This window comes from Octopus bimaculoides, chromosome 25 (assembly GCF_001194135.2).
Source record: "Octopus bimaculoides isolate UCB-OBI-ISO-001 chromosome 25, ASM119413v2, whole genome shotgun sequence".
NCBI classification, from domain to species: domain Eukaryota; kingdom Metazoa; phylum Mollusca; class Cephalopoda; order Octopoda; family Octopodidae; genus Octopus; species Octopus bimaculoides.
This window is the reverse complement of record NC_069005.1, coordinates 21,397,529-21,415,560: the sequence shown is the minus strand read 5'-3', so window position 1 is coordinate 21,415,560 and position 18,032 is coordinate 21,397,529. Positions and strand designations below refer to the sequence as shown.

At 37.5% G+C, this 18,032-nt stretch overlaps 1 protein-coding gene across 1 annotated transcript in view; it reads right to left on the bottom strand.

Moving 5' to 3' along the window:
* LOC106878722 (putative uncharacterized protein DDB_G0282133) overlaps nucleotides 1–18,032 on the bottom strand; it is a 142,405-nt gene that overhangs the window by 42,636 nt on the left and 81,737 nt on the right. The window contains exon 6 of the mRNA XM_052976837.1: nucleotides 8,063–8,177. Coding sequence (XP_052832797.1) covers nucleotides 8,063–8,177 — 115 coding nt within the window. The remainder of the gene's footprint in view (nucleotides 1–8,062; nucleotides 8,178–18,032) is intronic.

The following is an 18,032-nucleotide window of genomic DNA, read 5'->3' as shown; positions in this document are numbered from 1 at the left end:
ATATATAAAACAAAATAAAATTATACAAGATGCACTGAGATTGAATTTTTGTTTTTTTCTTTGTATGCATACGGTTAAAAATTTGTAAATGCATTCTGCCTCTGAGTCTATTTATTGATTTTAGATTTCCAACTCATCAACTCTCAATCAATATTAATGGTGATGAATCAAATTTCTCCATTGGTCCACCGGTCCAACCAACAAAGACTAAAAAAAAAAAAAACTAGGAAATCAACTTATGGAAGAGTTAAGAGTGCAACAAACACTAGCTGGAAATAACAGTAATAAAACCAGTGCCCCCCCCCCCACACACACATACATGACCAACATTTGTTGTAAACCATACAAAACAACGAATACAATTACTCGTAAAGATTTCTCCTTTAGTTCACAGCTATATTATTCTGAAATCACAAAGTGGTTGGGAAGATAACAATGTAACCGAAAACAAACAAACACACAAAAAATTGTGAACATAAATTTTTACAAATATTCTTTTTTCTGGTTCTAAGACTACTCGATATTCTGCAAATATTGAAATATCCAGTTCTTACATCTTCTAATGTTTCATATGAAATATATGAAGAAATTATTACAGTATGATAATAACAGAATGATAATAGAAAGACAAGACACTGACATAAAGCAGGAATTGTGATAATATAGAATTACACAAGAAAAATTATACTGAGTGTAGATATCTGCTTGTTTCAGTCATTGAACTGTGACTATGCTGGGGCACCACTTCAAACGAACTGACCCCAATACTTCCTTTTTTTAAGCCTGGAACTTAGACTATAAGTTGCTTTTGCCACACTGCAATGTTATAGAAATGTAAACAAATCAACATTGGTTGTCAATTGGCAGAGGAGGGACAAACACAGCCATTCATACAGCCTTACACACACACACACACACAAACACATTCATACACACACGGCAGGCTTCCACAAAGTTTCTGTCTACTAAATTCACTCATAAAGCATTGGTTGGCCTGGTGTACAACAGTAGAAAACACTTGCCCAAGGTGTCGCACTGTGGGACTGAACACAAAATCATATGGTTGCAAAGCAAACTTCTTCACCTCACAGCCAAGCTGAGTCAATATATGAAATGGGGGAAAAAAAAAATCAAAATCAAATTCTATTTTGTATCAAACTCTTACTGCAGCTGATCTAAATTTAAATGAAGAGAACTAAAGCAATTAAACTGGAATATCTGTTCTACTTGAAGCACGTGTGTGCGTTGTGAGTGCAACACCAAATATGAACAGACTGTTAACAGAGAAAATATATGGGATTATCCAAACCTGTTCTTAAATACTTTTATACTAATGAATACTATATCTGTTTCTTGCAGCATCATTCTGCCACAAATATAACTACCAATGCAAGACTGTTGGACTAGCTTTGGATTATCTTCCCATGCCAATAAATTATGTGAACCCATCCATAAAATTCATCTCAGCAACCACATTTCCATTTTTCCTTAATCCTTTAGTTTTTAAACTGGCCATAGCCAACCCAAATATTCTACTGGTTTTATATTGAATTCAACCAAATCCAGCCTCTCACACTTACCCTACAATGTCATGCTGAAAATAAAACATCACATAATCAAAATCTCAAAGCTATAAGACAATGAATGGATTACTTGAAAACAAAGTAATTTGAATGCTAAAGGGTTAAAATATACCCAGTTAAAGTAATGTTATGCCATGATTCAAGGTCTTCTTATTATCTCTAGGATTATTCCATGCTTGCTTTTTGCCTAAGGGGCAAAATATCTGTAACTCTGAAATACTGGCTGATCATACAGAAGGGTTTCCAAACATTGTAATGGATTCAGAAAATTTTGCAATATCTCTGAGAAGCTCCTACAGTTTCTGAATGGGGTTAAACATCACCAGTGTTTATTTCATGTGCATTTCACAAAATACTGCTGTTATCTGTATTTCTTTAACAAATCCATTTTCAAGTGCATTGATATAAATGTTTGCTTAATTCGGAAACATTTTACACTATCATTAGTTGCTAAGCATTTGGCAGATACAAAAGAAAAAAAAAGTAAAGTATCACATAAGACTTTGTAGGTTACGGGCTGTGTAGTCAAGAACTGTTTCCTGACAACATGGTTTTGGGTTCAGTCCCACAGCATGGCACCCTGGGCAAGTGTCTTCTAATATAGCCCTGGGACAACCAAAGCCTTGTGAGTGTGTTTGGTAGACAGTAATTAAAAGAAGCCCATTGCATATGTATGTGTATGTGAATGTGTGTATGTTTGTATTTTCTTGTCTTGAAATTGCATGGTAGCCGTAAATGAGTGTCACTGTTATACAAGCAGCATCATTCATTTCCACTCTTCTGCAAAAACATATCTGGCCAGGGGGGAATATTATCTAATTTAGAAACAGGTGAAGGTTGACAACAAGGGCATCAACAGGTGAAGGTTGACAACAAAACGGGCATCAAGCCATAGAAAATTTGCCTCAGTAAGCTGTCTGATCCATGCAAAAGCAGATATTAAACTACAGACAATGGTGGCAGCAGATGACAATGATTATTATTATTATTATTATTGAGTGAGAAAGCAATGCATACCATCAAAGTGATACAGGGTACAAATATACAAAGCCCAATATACCCGTCATGACTACCCGTCTGATAAGGGTACACCAGGCACATGCATCACAACCATATGTGGCGACATGGTTATCTCATATCAAGATAAACAGAGCATGATCTTGCAGGTGGGGGTCCAGTTAGAATTTTCTTCGGGTTGACTAGCCCATCCTGCTCAAAGAGCCCTGAATAAGATTTATTTAAGGATGATAAATGAAACACCCGTGTTTCCAGAAGTGAATCATACAGACCCAAAAGAATCCCTCTCAACACATGGCTATGATGCCCCCACCTACTTCTCCTACTTGTGATCAGAGACACACATATCATCCACTAAGGGACATGTTCAACTGGTTAAGGTCAAACAATTGGCAAGCAAATCTGTGGTACCGAACAGAATATTTGCTGTAGCCCATCTTTTACACCAAGACAAAACAGTTAAGATTAGAAGCCATGAGAGCCACTGTCTGGTACTGCATTCATCTTCTTCTTCTTATCATTATTATTTATATTATGTAGTATGTCAACGGCAATGGCAGTTCATCATTCCCCTTTAATTTATTGCAAACATAAGGAACAACTGAAACAGAATGGCACAATTGGTAACTCAAACTTATATTGCATGTTCCATTTGCTAGAAACTTACCAACATTCAGTAGTAGTCATATTCAGAAATAAGGAACAAGTAAAATACTCCTTTCTACAAAAGGCACAAGGCCTGAAATGTCAGGGAGGGAGCAAGTCAATTACATCAACCCCAGTACATGACTAGTACTTATTTTATCGACCTCAAAAGGATGAAAGGCAAAGTCGACCTCGGTGGAATTTGAACTCAGAATGGACAAATTACTGTGAAGCATTTTGTCCAGCATATTAATGATTCTGCAAGCTCACCCACCTTAGTAATGGGTAAAATATAAGCAATAGCAAAAATACTTAGGAACACACCAAACTTAATACAGAAAAGATATAAACAAAGGATACCAAACACAGAGTAAGATCACTAATGGGAATTAGCAGTCAGCCAGCGAACTAAAATTCTGCCAAACAGACAGAGATATCTAATAATTCAAGATTATGAATGCCTAACATGTGTCTGGGGTGAATATTTAATCTGCAATTAATTGCATTGTCATGGCTTTCTACATCACTGCATTTGGGTTTTATTTTATATTCTGTATGGCATGTGACTTGTTGGTTAGGGTATTTGGCTGACAATCATAAGGTTGCTGGTTCGATTCCTGGTGGTGCATTGTGTCTTGGAGCAAGACACGTTATTTCACGTTGCTCCAGTCTACTCAGCTGGTAAAAATGAGTTGTACCTGTAATTCAAAGGGCCAGCCTTGTCACATTCTGTGTTCTGCTAAATATCCTTTCAAACTACATTAAAGGTACACGTGTCAGTGGAGTGCTCAGCCACTTGCACATTAATTTCACGAGCCAGCTGTTCCATTGATCGGATCAATTGGAACCCTTGTTGTGATAGAAGGCTAGTTCTATATTCTGCAATGCTGCAAGCAAACTGCAACTCCCTAATTTTTTTATAAATAACTACTTCTAAATATATTAGGCAAGTGTCTTCTATTAAAGTGGCAGGCCAACCAAAGCCTTGTAGGTGGATTTGGTAGCCTGTCATGTGTGTGTGTGTTGATGTGCAATTAAAAGGCTTGCTTCTCGGAAACAGCTGTAAGCCTAATTTGCTCCAATAGGAAACAGACACACAAGGTCACCAAATCCTCATCAGTTATTGACCAGAGGGTCAAACACACAAACACACGTGCGTGTGTCTTTGTGCCTGTGTTTGTGCCCCCACCACTGCTTGACAACGGGTGTTGGTGTGTTTATGTCCCCAAAACTGAGTGGTTCAGCAAAGAGTTCGATAGAATAAATACCAGGCTTAAAAGAAAAAAAAAGGTACTGGTGGGGTGGGGGGTCGATTTACTCAAAAAATTCTTCAAGGTGGTGCCCCAGCATGGCTATAATAATCTAGTGACTGAAACAAATAAAAAGATGTATGCATGCCTATGTAAATGTTAGTGTGTGTGTGTGTGTCTCTCTCTCTGTATCTACTTGACAACCGGTGTTCCTGTGTTTAGTGGTTCAGCAAAGAACTCTAAGAATAAGTGCCAGGCTTAAAAAGAAAAGTACTGGGGCTGATTCACTCAACTAAATATTCTTCAAGGGGATGCCCCAGCATGGCTGCAGTTTAGTGACTCAAACAAGTAAAAAGATGTATGCATGCCTGTGTGAGTATGTGTGTGTGTAAGTGTGTGTATGTTATTCAGAAAAAATATTATTCAAATCTTTTAATAACTCTTAAATAAACACAATATATTTTTAGTGCATTAAGTAGTTTGTCAGTTGACAAAACAAAACCAAGTGTGTACCACTATGCTTTGGCTGCATTACATTAGGCCTTGGTTTGTTCATTTGTCTGTTTATTAATTGCGTGTTTACCAGGCGCAGGAGTGGCTGTGGTAAGAAGCTTGCTTCCCAACCACGTGTAACCAACGGACTGGCCAATGCACTATGCTTATCTCTCACTCCCCAATCCTGTTGTCCCCCATCTCCTCCATATACCCATGTCTCACCAGTCACTGCATTCACCCCCCCCCTTTTTATATTCATGAGAAGTCCCTACTCCCTACTCATGTACCCTTGGCAATACTCTACCATCCCACTTGTATTCTGATCCCCCATACTTTGAGGGTATGTCCCGACACTTCACCACCATCTCTCTCCAGCTCTCACTTGCACTCTCACCCTCTCATTCTCTTCCACTCGTTTTCTCATTCTCGATCATTCACTCTCTTTCTCTTGCTCTCACCCTCTGATTGGGCAACCATGTATCTCCTCTACAGCAACACACCTGTTTCTGTTGCTGTAAAAACTATGCCAAAACAGGCCTCGCTGGAGCTGGTGCCACATAAAAGGCACTCAATTCAATCTGTAAGGTGGTTGGTATTAGGAAGGGCAGCTAGCCATAAAAACCTTGCCAAAACAGACAGCGAAGCTTGGTGCAGTCTTCTGCCTAGCCAACCCCTGTCAAACTGTCCAACCGATACCAGCATGGAAAATGGACATTAAATGATGATGATGATGACACCATTTTGAGCGTGGCCGTTGCCAGTACTGCCTGACTGGCCTTCGTGCGGGTGACACGTAAAAGCACCCACTACACTCTCTGAGTGGTTGGCGTTAGGAAGGGCATCCAGCTGTAGAAACTCTGCCAAATCACATTGGAGCCTGGTGTTGCCATCCGGTTTCACCAGTCCTCAGTCAAATCGTCCAACCCATGCTAGCATGGAAAGCGGACGTTAAACGATGATGATGATGATGATGATATATATATATATATATATATATATATATATATATATATATATATATATATACGTACACACATACAACAGGTCTCTACCTATGATAGGGTACAAGACATCTTGCTCAAGGTGCTGTAAGGTGGAATCAGACCCCAAAACAAACTTCTTAATCACACAGCCATGCCTGTGCACAATAGGAATCACCATTTTAAAAGAGGGATTTGTTGTTTAATTATTTGCCAACTCATAAAAAATTATAAAACCATGAAAGTAACTTTGTGCATTATAAATGATCTAGCTAAAACCAATTCTGCATTGCATATATGGAACAAACACTTCTCACATCTATATAGTATGGCTTATGAACGACTGGTTTTTAAAAAATTTTTGTATTTTATTTATTTATTTGTTTATTTTTTGCATTATGCTCGCTGGATAAGATAACGACAATGTTCACATTTATCACTAAAACCATTTACAGATTTGAGTTTTAACATCATGTAGGAAAGTACAGCACTTATTTTCTTTACTATCAATCATGGAAAAAATAGAAAATGTCTTCTCATTGAGAGACATTCAGTAAAATTGTTTATTATGTTTAGTCCATTTCTGTATAATGCATTGTGATTCATGACCACACTGATAAGATTTCACTTGGATAAGTTCAAGTAGAGAGCATGAGTCACTAGCATATACAATGCATTACCTTGCAAGCTAGTTTAATGCTTGACTGTGTTCTGTTTTTTTTTTTCCCCATCTTTTACTTTTTCACTCATTGAACAGCAGCTATGCAGGGACACCACCTTCAAGGATTTAGTCAAACAAATTGACTTCAGTATTTATTTTTTAAAGTCTGGTATTGATCTCGTTTTCAAAACTACTAAACTTAGGATGTAAACAAGTTAACACTGGCTGTCAAGCAGTGGTGGACACACACACACACACACATATACACATGATGGGCTTCCATAGAGTTTCTGTCTACAAAATTCACTCACAAAGTATTGTCTGGTTCGCGGTTACAGTAGAAGACACTTGCACCAGGTGCTGTACAGTGGGACTGAACCCAAAACCATCTGGTTGTCAAACGAGCTTCTTAACCACACAGCCAAGTGTTTAGATTTTTATGTCCGATGTTTTAACAAGATAATTTCTTGTTGTTTCCGTAAAATTTTCAATAGGTTCAGATATCAACTTATATACACAGTCACATAAAATGTTCATTTCAGAATTGTTAGAGCATAAGATACTTGTCCAAAGTACCATATGGTGGGACTGAATGGAACACCATTTGGTTGAGAAGCAAGATCCTTAGCCATACATATTTTATCTAGTTCTCCATCGACTACAAAGACAAGAGTTCCAGATGATCCACTCAACAGAACAGCCTGCTCATGAAATTAACAAGTGAGTGGCACTCCACAGACACAAGTACCCTTAACGTAGTTCTCATGGGGATTCAGCGTGATACAGAATTTTTGCCAGCGAAGTGGACTGGAGCAATGTGAAATAAAGTGTATTGCTCAAGGACACAATGCATCGCTAGGTACTGAACTCATAATCTTATGATCATGAGCTGAATACTCTAACTAATAAGCCACATGATGCATCGGTTATTTATTATTGATCTTCCATAAGGTGGCGAGCTGGCAGAAACGTTAGCACGCTGGGCGAAATGCTTAGCGGTATTTCGTCTGCCGTTACGTTCTGAGTTCAAATTCTGCTCTATGGAGTGGTTGGCATTAGGAAAGGCATCCAGCCATAGAAGCCATGCCAGAACAGACAATGGAGCTTGGTCCAGCCCCTGGCCTTACCAGCTCCAGTCAAACCATCTAACCCATGCCAGCATGGAAAACAGATGTTAAACGATGATGATGACGATGATGATCTAATTGACATACTAAACAACCTTTATATTTTTCGTAAATATTATGCCAATTGTAAGCAATAAACCAGTCTGTCTGTTTGTCTATGTATGTATGTATGTATGCATCTATCTAATTATAAACTATGTTCCAAAAGTAAAAATGATGTTATTTTTAGCAGGTTACTACAAATTTTCAGTGTTGTGCTATATTTCAGTTGCCGAGATATGATAATCTTAGTAGCAATACTTACCAAGGATAACCTTCCACTCTTGCCCACACAAGTGAACCTTCTGTGTAACGGGTAAAAATAAATTCTTCATCACAATAGTCTATCTCTGGTATGGAACAGTCATTTTGAGTAGTATCTGGGGTAAGAAAAAGGAATAATTAAAAAAAAAACATAGATGAAAATTACTCTGTGGTGAGGAAAAGACAATAACAGCTCTGTGACAAAAACTATTTTATATTAATTTTTTTGAGGTATAGGAGATAATTTTGGACATGTTTCTACCTTATTAGAACTCATCTGCAAATAGGATTTCATTACACTTGCTGAAGTAGTGATTAGATAATTATGAAGATGTGCAAACTGAACATGAGTAAGTACAGAAAAAAATAGCATATTTAAAGAAATAAATCACTGACTAAAGAAATTACTCAGAGATGCCACCTGCAAATACAGTAAAGTCTTTGCTTGACTGAGGAGGTCTAATAAGATCAAAACATATCTCAAGTTGCCTCCCAAACTTGCCAAAATGTTAAACCTTTTAGCATTTAAACCAGCCATATCAGGCTAAAATATTCTATCTGTTTTATGGTGAAACCAGCTAGATCTGGCCTCTCGTACACACCCTACTATGTCATTGTAAAAATAAACAGTCACATCATTGAAACCGTGAAGTTACAAGATAATTCATGCTTAATTCAAAACAATGTGAATGAATAAACATTACATTTGACAGAACAATCTGAATGTTAAAGGGTTAAAATAATACTAGCCAATGAAGTAGCATTGTTTTTCCTCATTATGTAATAATTGCTTATTAGAGTTTCGATGTTCAAGCGCAGGAGTGGCTGTGTGGTAAGTAGCTTGCTTACCAACCACATGGTTCCGGGTTCAGTCCCACTGCGTGGCACCTTGGGCAAGTGTCTTCTACTATAGCCTCGGTCCGACCAAAGCCTTGTGAGTGGATTTGGTAGACGGAAACTGAAAGAAGCCCGTCGTATATATGTATATGTGTGTCTGTGTTTTTCCCCCCACCATCGCTTGACAACCAATGCTGGTGTGTTTACGTCCCCGTAACTTAGTGTTTCGGCAAAAAGAGACCGATAGAATAAATACTAGGCTTCCAAAGAATTAGTCCTGGAGTCGATTTGCTCGACTAAAGGCGGTGCTCCAGCATGGCCACAGTCAAATGACTGAAACAAGTAAAAGAGAGTAAAGAGTATAATTATTGTTTTACTAACTTTTTATGAATGTAATATTTATTGACTTGCGTGATAAAAATCTTTGAAAATGTTCCCTAACAAAACTCTTGTTTTAATATCTTTTAATCTTTTACTTGTTTCAGTCTTTAAACAGTGGCCAAGCTGGGGCACCACCTTGAAGAATCTTTAGTTGAATACATCTACCCCAGGACTTATTCTTTAAAGCCTGGTACTTATTCTATTGATCTCTTTTGCTGAACTGCTAAGTTACAGGGATGTGAAAACACACCAACACCAGTTGTGAAGTGGTGGCGGGGAGACAAACACAGACACAGACGTATATATATATATATATATATGATGGGCTTCTTTCAGTTTTTGTCTACCAAATATACTCATAAGGCTTTGGTTGGCCTGAGGATATGGTAGAAGACACTTGCCCAAAGTGCCACACAATGAGACTGAACTTGGGATCATGTGGTTCGAAAGCAAACTTCTTACCACACACCCATGCCTACGTCTATATCTTTCTATTAATGGAATTTATATTGACTAGTGTTACCTATATATAGATGCAAAAGCTATCTTTGGTCTATTGCAGGTACTCATTTTCCATATTTAGGTAAAACAGACACATAATTTTCGGTGACCTACTGTGTGATGTGACTGCAGTAGACATGAAGTAGTATCTTATCCACGCACCACTTTCCTCTCTCTACCATGTAATATATGACATAGTCCGATGTGTCAATACTTCAAACAGATAAAATCTATTTGAAGCTTTATTATGCAGACAGCTACAAATGACTGAGTCAGTACAGTGATAGATTATCACAAGTGTAGCCAAGTGCCCGTTTCTAGGACACTTAACTATCAAATGACCCAATCAATAAAGATATAAAAAGGACATTGTGAATAGGCCCAGTCCATAACAGTGAGTAGTAAGAGCACTATATTATTAATTTCAAATTTTGGCACAAGGCCAGCAATTCTGGGGAGGGGATAAGTTAATTACATTGCAACCACAGTGGAATTTGAACTCAGAAGGTAAGGACAGATAAAATGCTGCTCAACAGTTTTCCTGGCGTGCTAACGATTCTGGAAGCTCATCACCTTACTATATTATTGACAAGTGTTTCATATGCTTGTAGTACTGAGTTCAAATTCTCTACTAAATATTTCATGCAGATACTCTACTACACAAAGATGCAGACTCTTACTGGTGAGAAAACTCACTTCTTAAAAGACACAGTTGTCATGTTCACAGAGACACATATAAATGTAGTCTCTTAAAAACATATACCATGTTGGGTGGCATACAAGATGCACGCTTTTTCCAAAACCAAAAAAAAGTCTCAAAAAATCACCCCAGATCCCATATGCAAAGCTGGGTTTTCCCCCGCCCCAAGCTAATTTCGTCCCTGTCACTCACTATTATAGGCCAATATTAAACAAGACAGATTTTTCTACTTCGCTTGACTTTTTGTTTTATGTTCAGCTGTACTGCTAACTTACATTTTTTATAATGTCTTCTGCTAAAGATATAGTATTTTTGTAATGTTTTGTAAAGTAATGCTACATTGCTTTAATATGCCAAAACCATTTTTTTTCCTGAATATGTGCTGCAGAAATTGGGGTGCATCTAATATGCCCATGCATCTTTTATGCCATCAAATATGGTAACACCATTTGTGACTAAAATACATTATTAAATCTTTTATCTTTTGCTTGTTTCATTCATTGGATTGTGTCCATACTGGGGCACCACCCTTGAAGGATTTTTAGTCGAACAAATAAACCTCAGTACTTTAAGCCAAGTACTTATTCTATTGGTCTCTTTTGCTGAACCACTAAGTCATAGGGGCACAAAGAAACCAACACCAGTTGTCAGGCAGTGTTGGGGAACAAACACAATTGCATAGGCTTCTTTCAGTTTCCATCTACCAAATCCATTCACAAGGCTTTGGTTGGCCTGAGGCTATAATAGAAGACACTCACTAAAGTGCCAGAGCCGCGTGGAAAACTTTGTACCACATAGCCATGCCTCTCTACTACTTTTCCACAAAAAATTCATTATATGCGTACATATAGGCGCAGGAGTGGCTGTGTGGTAAGTAACTTGCTTACCAACCACATGGTTCTGGGTTCAATCCCACTGTGTGGCATCTTGGGCAAGTGTCTTCTACTATAGTCTCAGGCCGACCAAAGCCTTGTGAGTGGATTTGGTAGACAGAAACTGAAAGAAGCCCGTTGTATATATGTATATATATATGTGTGTGTGTGTATGTTTGTGTGTCTGTATTTGTCCCTCCAACATCACTTGACAACCGATGCTGGTGTGTTTACGTCCCTGTAACTTAGCAGTTCGGCAAAAAAGACCGATAGAATAAGTACTAAGCTTACAAAGAATAAGTCCTGGGGTTGATTAGTTCGACTAAAGGCGGTGCTCCAGCATGGCCACAGTCAAATGACTGAAACAAGTGAAAGAGTAAAAGAGTTATACAATAAAAATGTGTTGCTTTTGCTGTTATAAGTGAAATAAAATGATTGCAGACACAAAAGTCCACATATGCAACACATTATTAGTTGTAAGCATTGTTATTAATGAGTAACCTTGAACACATCAGCAAAAATAGACTAATGTTACTAATGGCACAGAAATAGCCAATCAAAGAATTGTTCAGTTGTCATTCTCGCCAAAGCCATCATATCTTTGTAGTAAGTCTGGTAAGTATGTTGTTATGATGTAAAGTTTAAAAATGGGATTCTCATTTTAAAGTAAGCAAAGGAGTTTGTGGAAGAAACATGAAAGATTAAGCTACTTCACTCAACCGCATGAATAACTACATCATCAAGTGCTCGATAAAAATGTCTTTCGGAAATAGGTGTTACTTTAAATATCCTAACTACTCTCAGAAAATGGGGCACTTTGCATATGTGGCAATGTAGTTATAATCTGAGATAAAATATTATACAGGACTCGACTCAAACATACATTATAACTGTGAATTTAGCTGAAAATACATTCATTATACTAAGTATATTCATAGTATTAAACACATGAGTGTGTGTTACTGATATAAGATTTCTTGTGTTATGTTATCATAATACTCTTTTTTTTTTTTTACTCTTTTACTTGTTTCAGTCATTTGACTGCGGCCATGCTGGAGCACCGCCTTTTAGTCGAGCAAATCGAACCCAGGACTTATTCTTTGGAAGCCTAATACTTATTCTATCGGTCTCTTTTTGCCGAACTGCTAAGTTACAGGGACGTAAACACACCACCATTGGTTGTCAAGCGATGGTGGGGGTGACAAACACAGACACACAAACATACATATATATGACGGGCTTCTTTCAGTTTCTGTCCACCAAATCCACTCACAAGGCTTTGGTCGGCCCGAAGCTATAGTAGAAGACACTTGCCCAAGGTGCCACGCAGTGGGACTGAACCCGGAACCATGTGGTTGGTAAGCAAGCTACTTACCACACAGCCACTCCTGTGCTTATACTAACAATTATTTTTTTCAAAGACACTTTACTACTTTTCTATATCCTCTAGAACTTAGAGAAAAATTTTATGGCTATTAGAAATGTCAAATCAACATTAAAGATTGAGAATTTAATTGAATGTGTACTAAATTTCTCCATTTCAAATGTCTTATATAAAAATAACTTTTGTTCTTTGTTTGCCAGGAAGAAAATAGTCTGAGCGGTTAAGGTGAAGAACTTTTAACAAAAGTCATGAGTTTAAACTCTACCATATATTGTATGTTATGACTCTAGGCAAAAACACACAGTGAAACTTATCAGGAAATATTTCTTATTTTCACTTGAGAATTCACAGCTGACTAGTTGACATTATGTAAAAATTCTGAAATCAAAATAAATACCATAAATCACACAAATGTTGTGTGATCTGAATTAAGGCCAAAACTCTTAAATCCTCATGCAGTTCATACAAATATATCTGTAGAAAGGCATAAGTGTCTTGCTTAAGAACACAACACACAGCCCAGTCTGGGAATCAGACTCACTACCATATGATTGTGAGCCCAATGCTTTAACCACTGAACCATGCAACTTCACAATTAGTAGTATCAATTTAAAACGATACTACTTGGAATACTTTTCTCTAGTTCCACAAGAGAAAATGAATAATGGATCCATGATTAATTCTAATTAGAAATAATGTTCATTGATCAAGTGTTTGATTTAAAGCCTGCTGCATGTTTTTGGCATGCTTTTACTGAGATGGACTACATGAACTGGTGAGTGAATGCATGGTGGTCAGTTGACCAGGTGTGAAGCTGGGTGACAAAGTACTACTGTCGGTGTGAAGTCAGGTGATGAAGAACTACAGTCAGTGTGAGCCCAGGTGACGAAGAATTACATTACAGAAGATATCCAGCCATGTATGATTACTTCTTCCTCTCTGGGAAAGTTGGCTTTCTGGGCTGGTCCTGCAGTTTCCCAACTACTGACTTAGTTGTTGGAGCTGTGTTGGTGTTAAGAGGCCACGTTTTGTAATATGAAATGAAACTTTACTCAAGAAAATAATACACTGCTCAGTCCAGAAATCAAACCCATAACCATGTGATTGTGAACCTAACACTCTAAACACTAAGCCACACAACTTCTAGAAATATCTAATCTCTCTTCTATGCTCTATGTGGAAAGCATCTTAACACTTTCCTGTTTTCTTAGTTTTTAAAAATGAATTGTTTAGTGATGAAGCCAGGATAAGTACATCTAGACCAGGGGTTTTCAAACTTTTTGACTTGCAGACCCCTTTATATTTCAGGCTTTACCTTAGGGACCCCCTTATAAACACTTATGAAATTTATACATAAATATTTGCTTAAAATAACATATATCTTTGCATTTATTTATTTAACAGTATTTAACAAATAGGTTTATTGTCAATTAAAAGATTTCGATTAAAAAACATATAAAATCAAATTGCCCATAAAAAGTATTTGCTGTCCACGGACCCCCTGTGGTCCGTGGACCACAGTTTGAAAACCCCTGATCTAGACTACTACAACACGGTATTTGCTAAACTAAGGTCTCCAGTTTGTAATGCCTCAGTCAGAATAAAATGTGCAAATTAGAAAAAAATATATATATAGAATTACCACCAACAGCATTAACAGAGCTGGGCATATGTCTTGGAGTGATAGATACAGAAAAGACAGGAACACTTCTTTGACTGTTAACAAGAAGAAACTTAACTAACATTAATGCCTTTATATTCTTTTCAGCTGACTTGCAGCAAGAAAAGTAGCATCAATGTAGAAAGTATAAGGGAAAAGAATTTAATAGAAATGTTAGAATCAAGTGAATTAACATGCAAAATGAAAGAAGTTGTTGTTGTTAAGCCCCAGACTGCCCCTATGTTCAGAGGCATTACATCTGTAACAGCCATCACTGTTTTTTTAAGGGTATCTAAGACTAAATTGACAGGGTCAAAATGTTAAATATACAAAAACATACATTTGTAGATACAATGAAAGCAAGAGTGTTTAGATGTTTTCCACATAGAGCATAGGTGAGAGACTGAATGTTTCTAGCTATTTCAATATTTGTACAAAGGTTTAGTGATTAGGGTGTGGAGGCTCGCAGTCACAAGGTCATGGGTTCAGTTCCTGGACTGGATAGTGCATTGTTTCCTTGAACAAGGTTTCATTTCACATTGCTCCATCTAAAAATGAGTATCTGCTCAGTGCCAGTGCAGTCATTTCTCCTTCTAGCTGTCACACCACCAATTTTTAGTAAAGTTAAAAGCAACTTCTTCGAAACTGTTTGGCGACATCAAGCATTCAGCATGTGCTGTTTCCAAGATCTGTCTGGAGAGGATGATACCTGGAAAGAGAAATCTATGACATTTCCATGGAAGATGGAGAGAATAGATCCTAGACTGGTCTCAATGTCAATCATGGGTAGAACTCAATGCTAGGAAATGAGAAGGGGATAGATTGAGAGAATATGTTCATGATGTAGTGTATTTTGCTGCATGCTGAACTAGTAACTTTCATTTAAAAAAAAGAAAAGATATTATCTAATGTGTCCTTTCTGCTCTTAATACAGAAGTACAAGAGGATTTGAAGAGTATTTAGCTGCTATTTCTAGTTCAAGTTGGCTCATGTTGGTTAGTATCAAATTAACTGTGATCAAGAGTGCTCTAACCATAAACAGCTCATCTTATCATCTAAGACTACCTTTTACAATGTGTTCATGACTTTATGATTAAAAGTGGCTTCCCTAAGATTTGGTTGTTATTTTTGACAGGTCAAGCAACCATGAAGAGGTGGTTTCATTGGCAAAAGTGTTTAACAGTTTAACAGTACCAACATTGTATTCTAATAATCAATAGAAAACACGAGCAGACCACAAGGAGGATGCTAAAAGTAGAGTGGAAATTAACAGGGTGCATTCACTTGAATGACAACTAAGGAGGTTCTTTTCTCAGCTTCATTTTCATTTTTGTTCCAAAGTCAGTCACAAATCAGTTCAAGAACAGATGCCGACCTGTCCCTTTTGTATGCTGATGACCTGTCCCTTTTGTATGCTGATGACCTGTCCCTTTTGTATGCTGATGACCTGTCCCTTTTGTATGCTGATGACCTGGTTCTCAAAGCAGAAATTGTTAAGATCATTTGATCTTACAAAGTTCAATATTTTTCATCCTGCTATATCTTTTGATATAGCAGGATGAAAAATATAGTTTTTTTTTTTTAGTCTGGTGTAGCCATCAGCTTCGCCAATCCACAGTCAAATCGTCCAACCCATGCTAGCATGGAAGGCGGACATTAAATGATGATGATGATGATATTTCATGTATCTTTTTCAAATTATTGCTCGTTTTTTTGTTTTTTCTTTAACACCATGAAAAATATAGAATTATGGAAATTTAAATATTTACATGTGAATAGTTGGAGCAAATGTACTGGGATTCACCGCTTTCCCAAAGCTAAACAAATTATTAGTTAATATTTCTCAGATGTTTTGACCGAAACAAAACTTAGTTCTGTCTACAAATTACAATATAATGGAGATTTGTTTGATTTTATTACTTTATAAGTCTATGGCTTGAGAAACTGAATAAACGAACAAAGAAAAACTCACTTGCTACACCTAAATTACCTTTGAGAAAAATACAAAGCAGAAATATTTAGATGCTTTTCTAATATACAATTATATGCTTATATCATCATCACTACTACCATTTAAAGTCCATCTTCCATTAGGGTATGGGTTGAATGGTTTGACAAGAAGTAAAGGCCTGAACGGCGGTGAGCTGGCAGAAACGTTAGCACGCCGGGCGAAATGCTTAGCGGTATTTCGTCTGCCGTTATGTTCTGAGTTCAAATTACGCCAAGGTCGACTTCGCCTTTCATCCTTTTGGGGTCGATTAAATAAGTACCAGTTACGCACTGGGGTCGATATAATCGACTTAATCTGTTTGTTTGTCCTTGTTTGTCCCTTCTGTGTATAGCCCCTTGTGGGCAGTAAAGAAATAAGAAGTAAAGGCCTGATAACTGGGACAAGCTCTTATGTCTGGTTTGGCATGGCTTCTATGGCTTGATGCTCATCCTAATGCCAACTACTTTACAGAATGTATTGGGTGCAATTTTAGGTGGCACTGCCACCAGTGAGGTCATCAGGTAATTTGCAAGACAAGACCCCCTCAACTGAGGTGGTGGATAGTATTGAGGAAGATGGCTTTTTTGCCAGATGATGAGAGATTAAAGTATGATAAAGCAACAAGGACAGGTTTTTGCTGTAGGGTTATTTATATGAAAAATAAATAGAGGAGGCCTAGGTATGGTTGTGTGGAAAGCAGTTTACTTCCATACCACATGGTTCCAGGTTCAGTCCCACTGTGTGGTACTTTGAGCAAGTGACTTTGACTATAGCCTCAGGCCAACCAAAGCCTTGTGAGTGAATTCGGTAAATGGAAACTAAAGGAAGTCCATTGTATATATATATATCTTTTACTTGTTTCAGTAATTTGACTGCGCGCATGCTGGGGGCACCACCTTTAAGGGTTTTTAATTGAACAAATCAACCCCAGGACTTATTTTTTAAGATTAGTACTTATTCTATCAATCACTTATGCCAAAATGTTAAGTTACAGGACATAACACACCAACACTGGTTGTCAAGTGGTGGTGAGAGGACAAACCTAGACACTAATACACACACATAGTGGGCTTCTTTCAGTTTTTGTCTACCAAATCCACTCACAAGGTTTTGGTTGGCCCAAGGCTATGATAGAAGACACTTGTCCAAAGTACCACACAGTGAGACTGAACACAGAACCAAGTGGTTGGGAAGTAAGCTCCTTACCACACAGCCACATCTGTGCCTATATGTATGTATTTGTGTAAGGATTCCGACCACCCACCAAGTGACTAAAGGTGGACTGACTCATTGTTATAAATTAAAGAACTGTGAGCAATTAGCAGTTCAAGTTGGTAAGCAGTTCACTGTGAGCCTTTCATATAGTGTTGAGTCTCGTGTAATAGTAATAGTAGTGCATCATATATATACTTTCTCCCCCCCCCACTGCTTTGTTATACAGTGTGTCCACAAAGTCTGAGTACATGTGGATTAACACATACTTTAAGAAATTATTATTTCTTATATTTAATTGTTTATGTTATGATTTTATTTACTCCATGTACCCAGACCTTGTGGACACCCTGTATATCCAATGCAAGGATATAAAAGTAAGTTACTGTCTCCTTGCTTTGACTTCTTGCAATAGTTGTCAAAGAATGTAACCG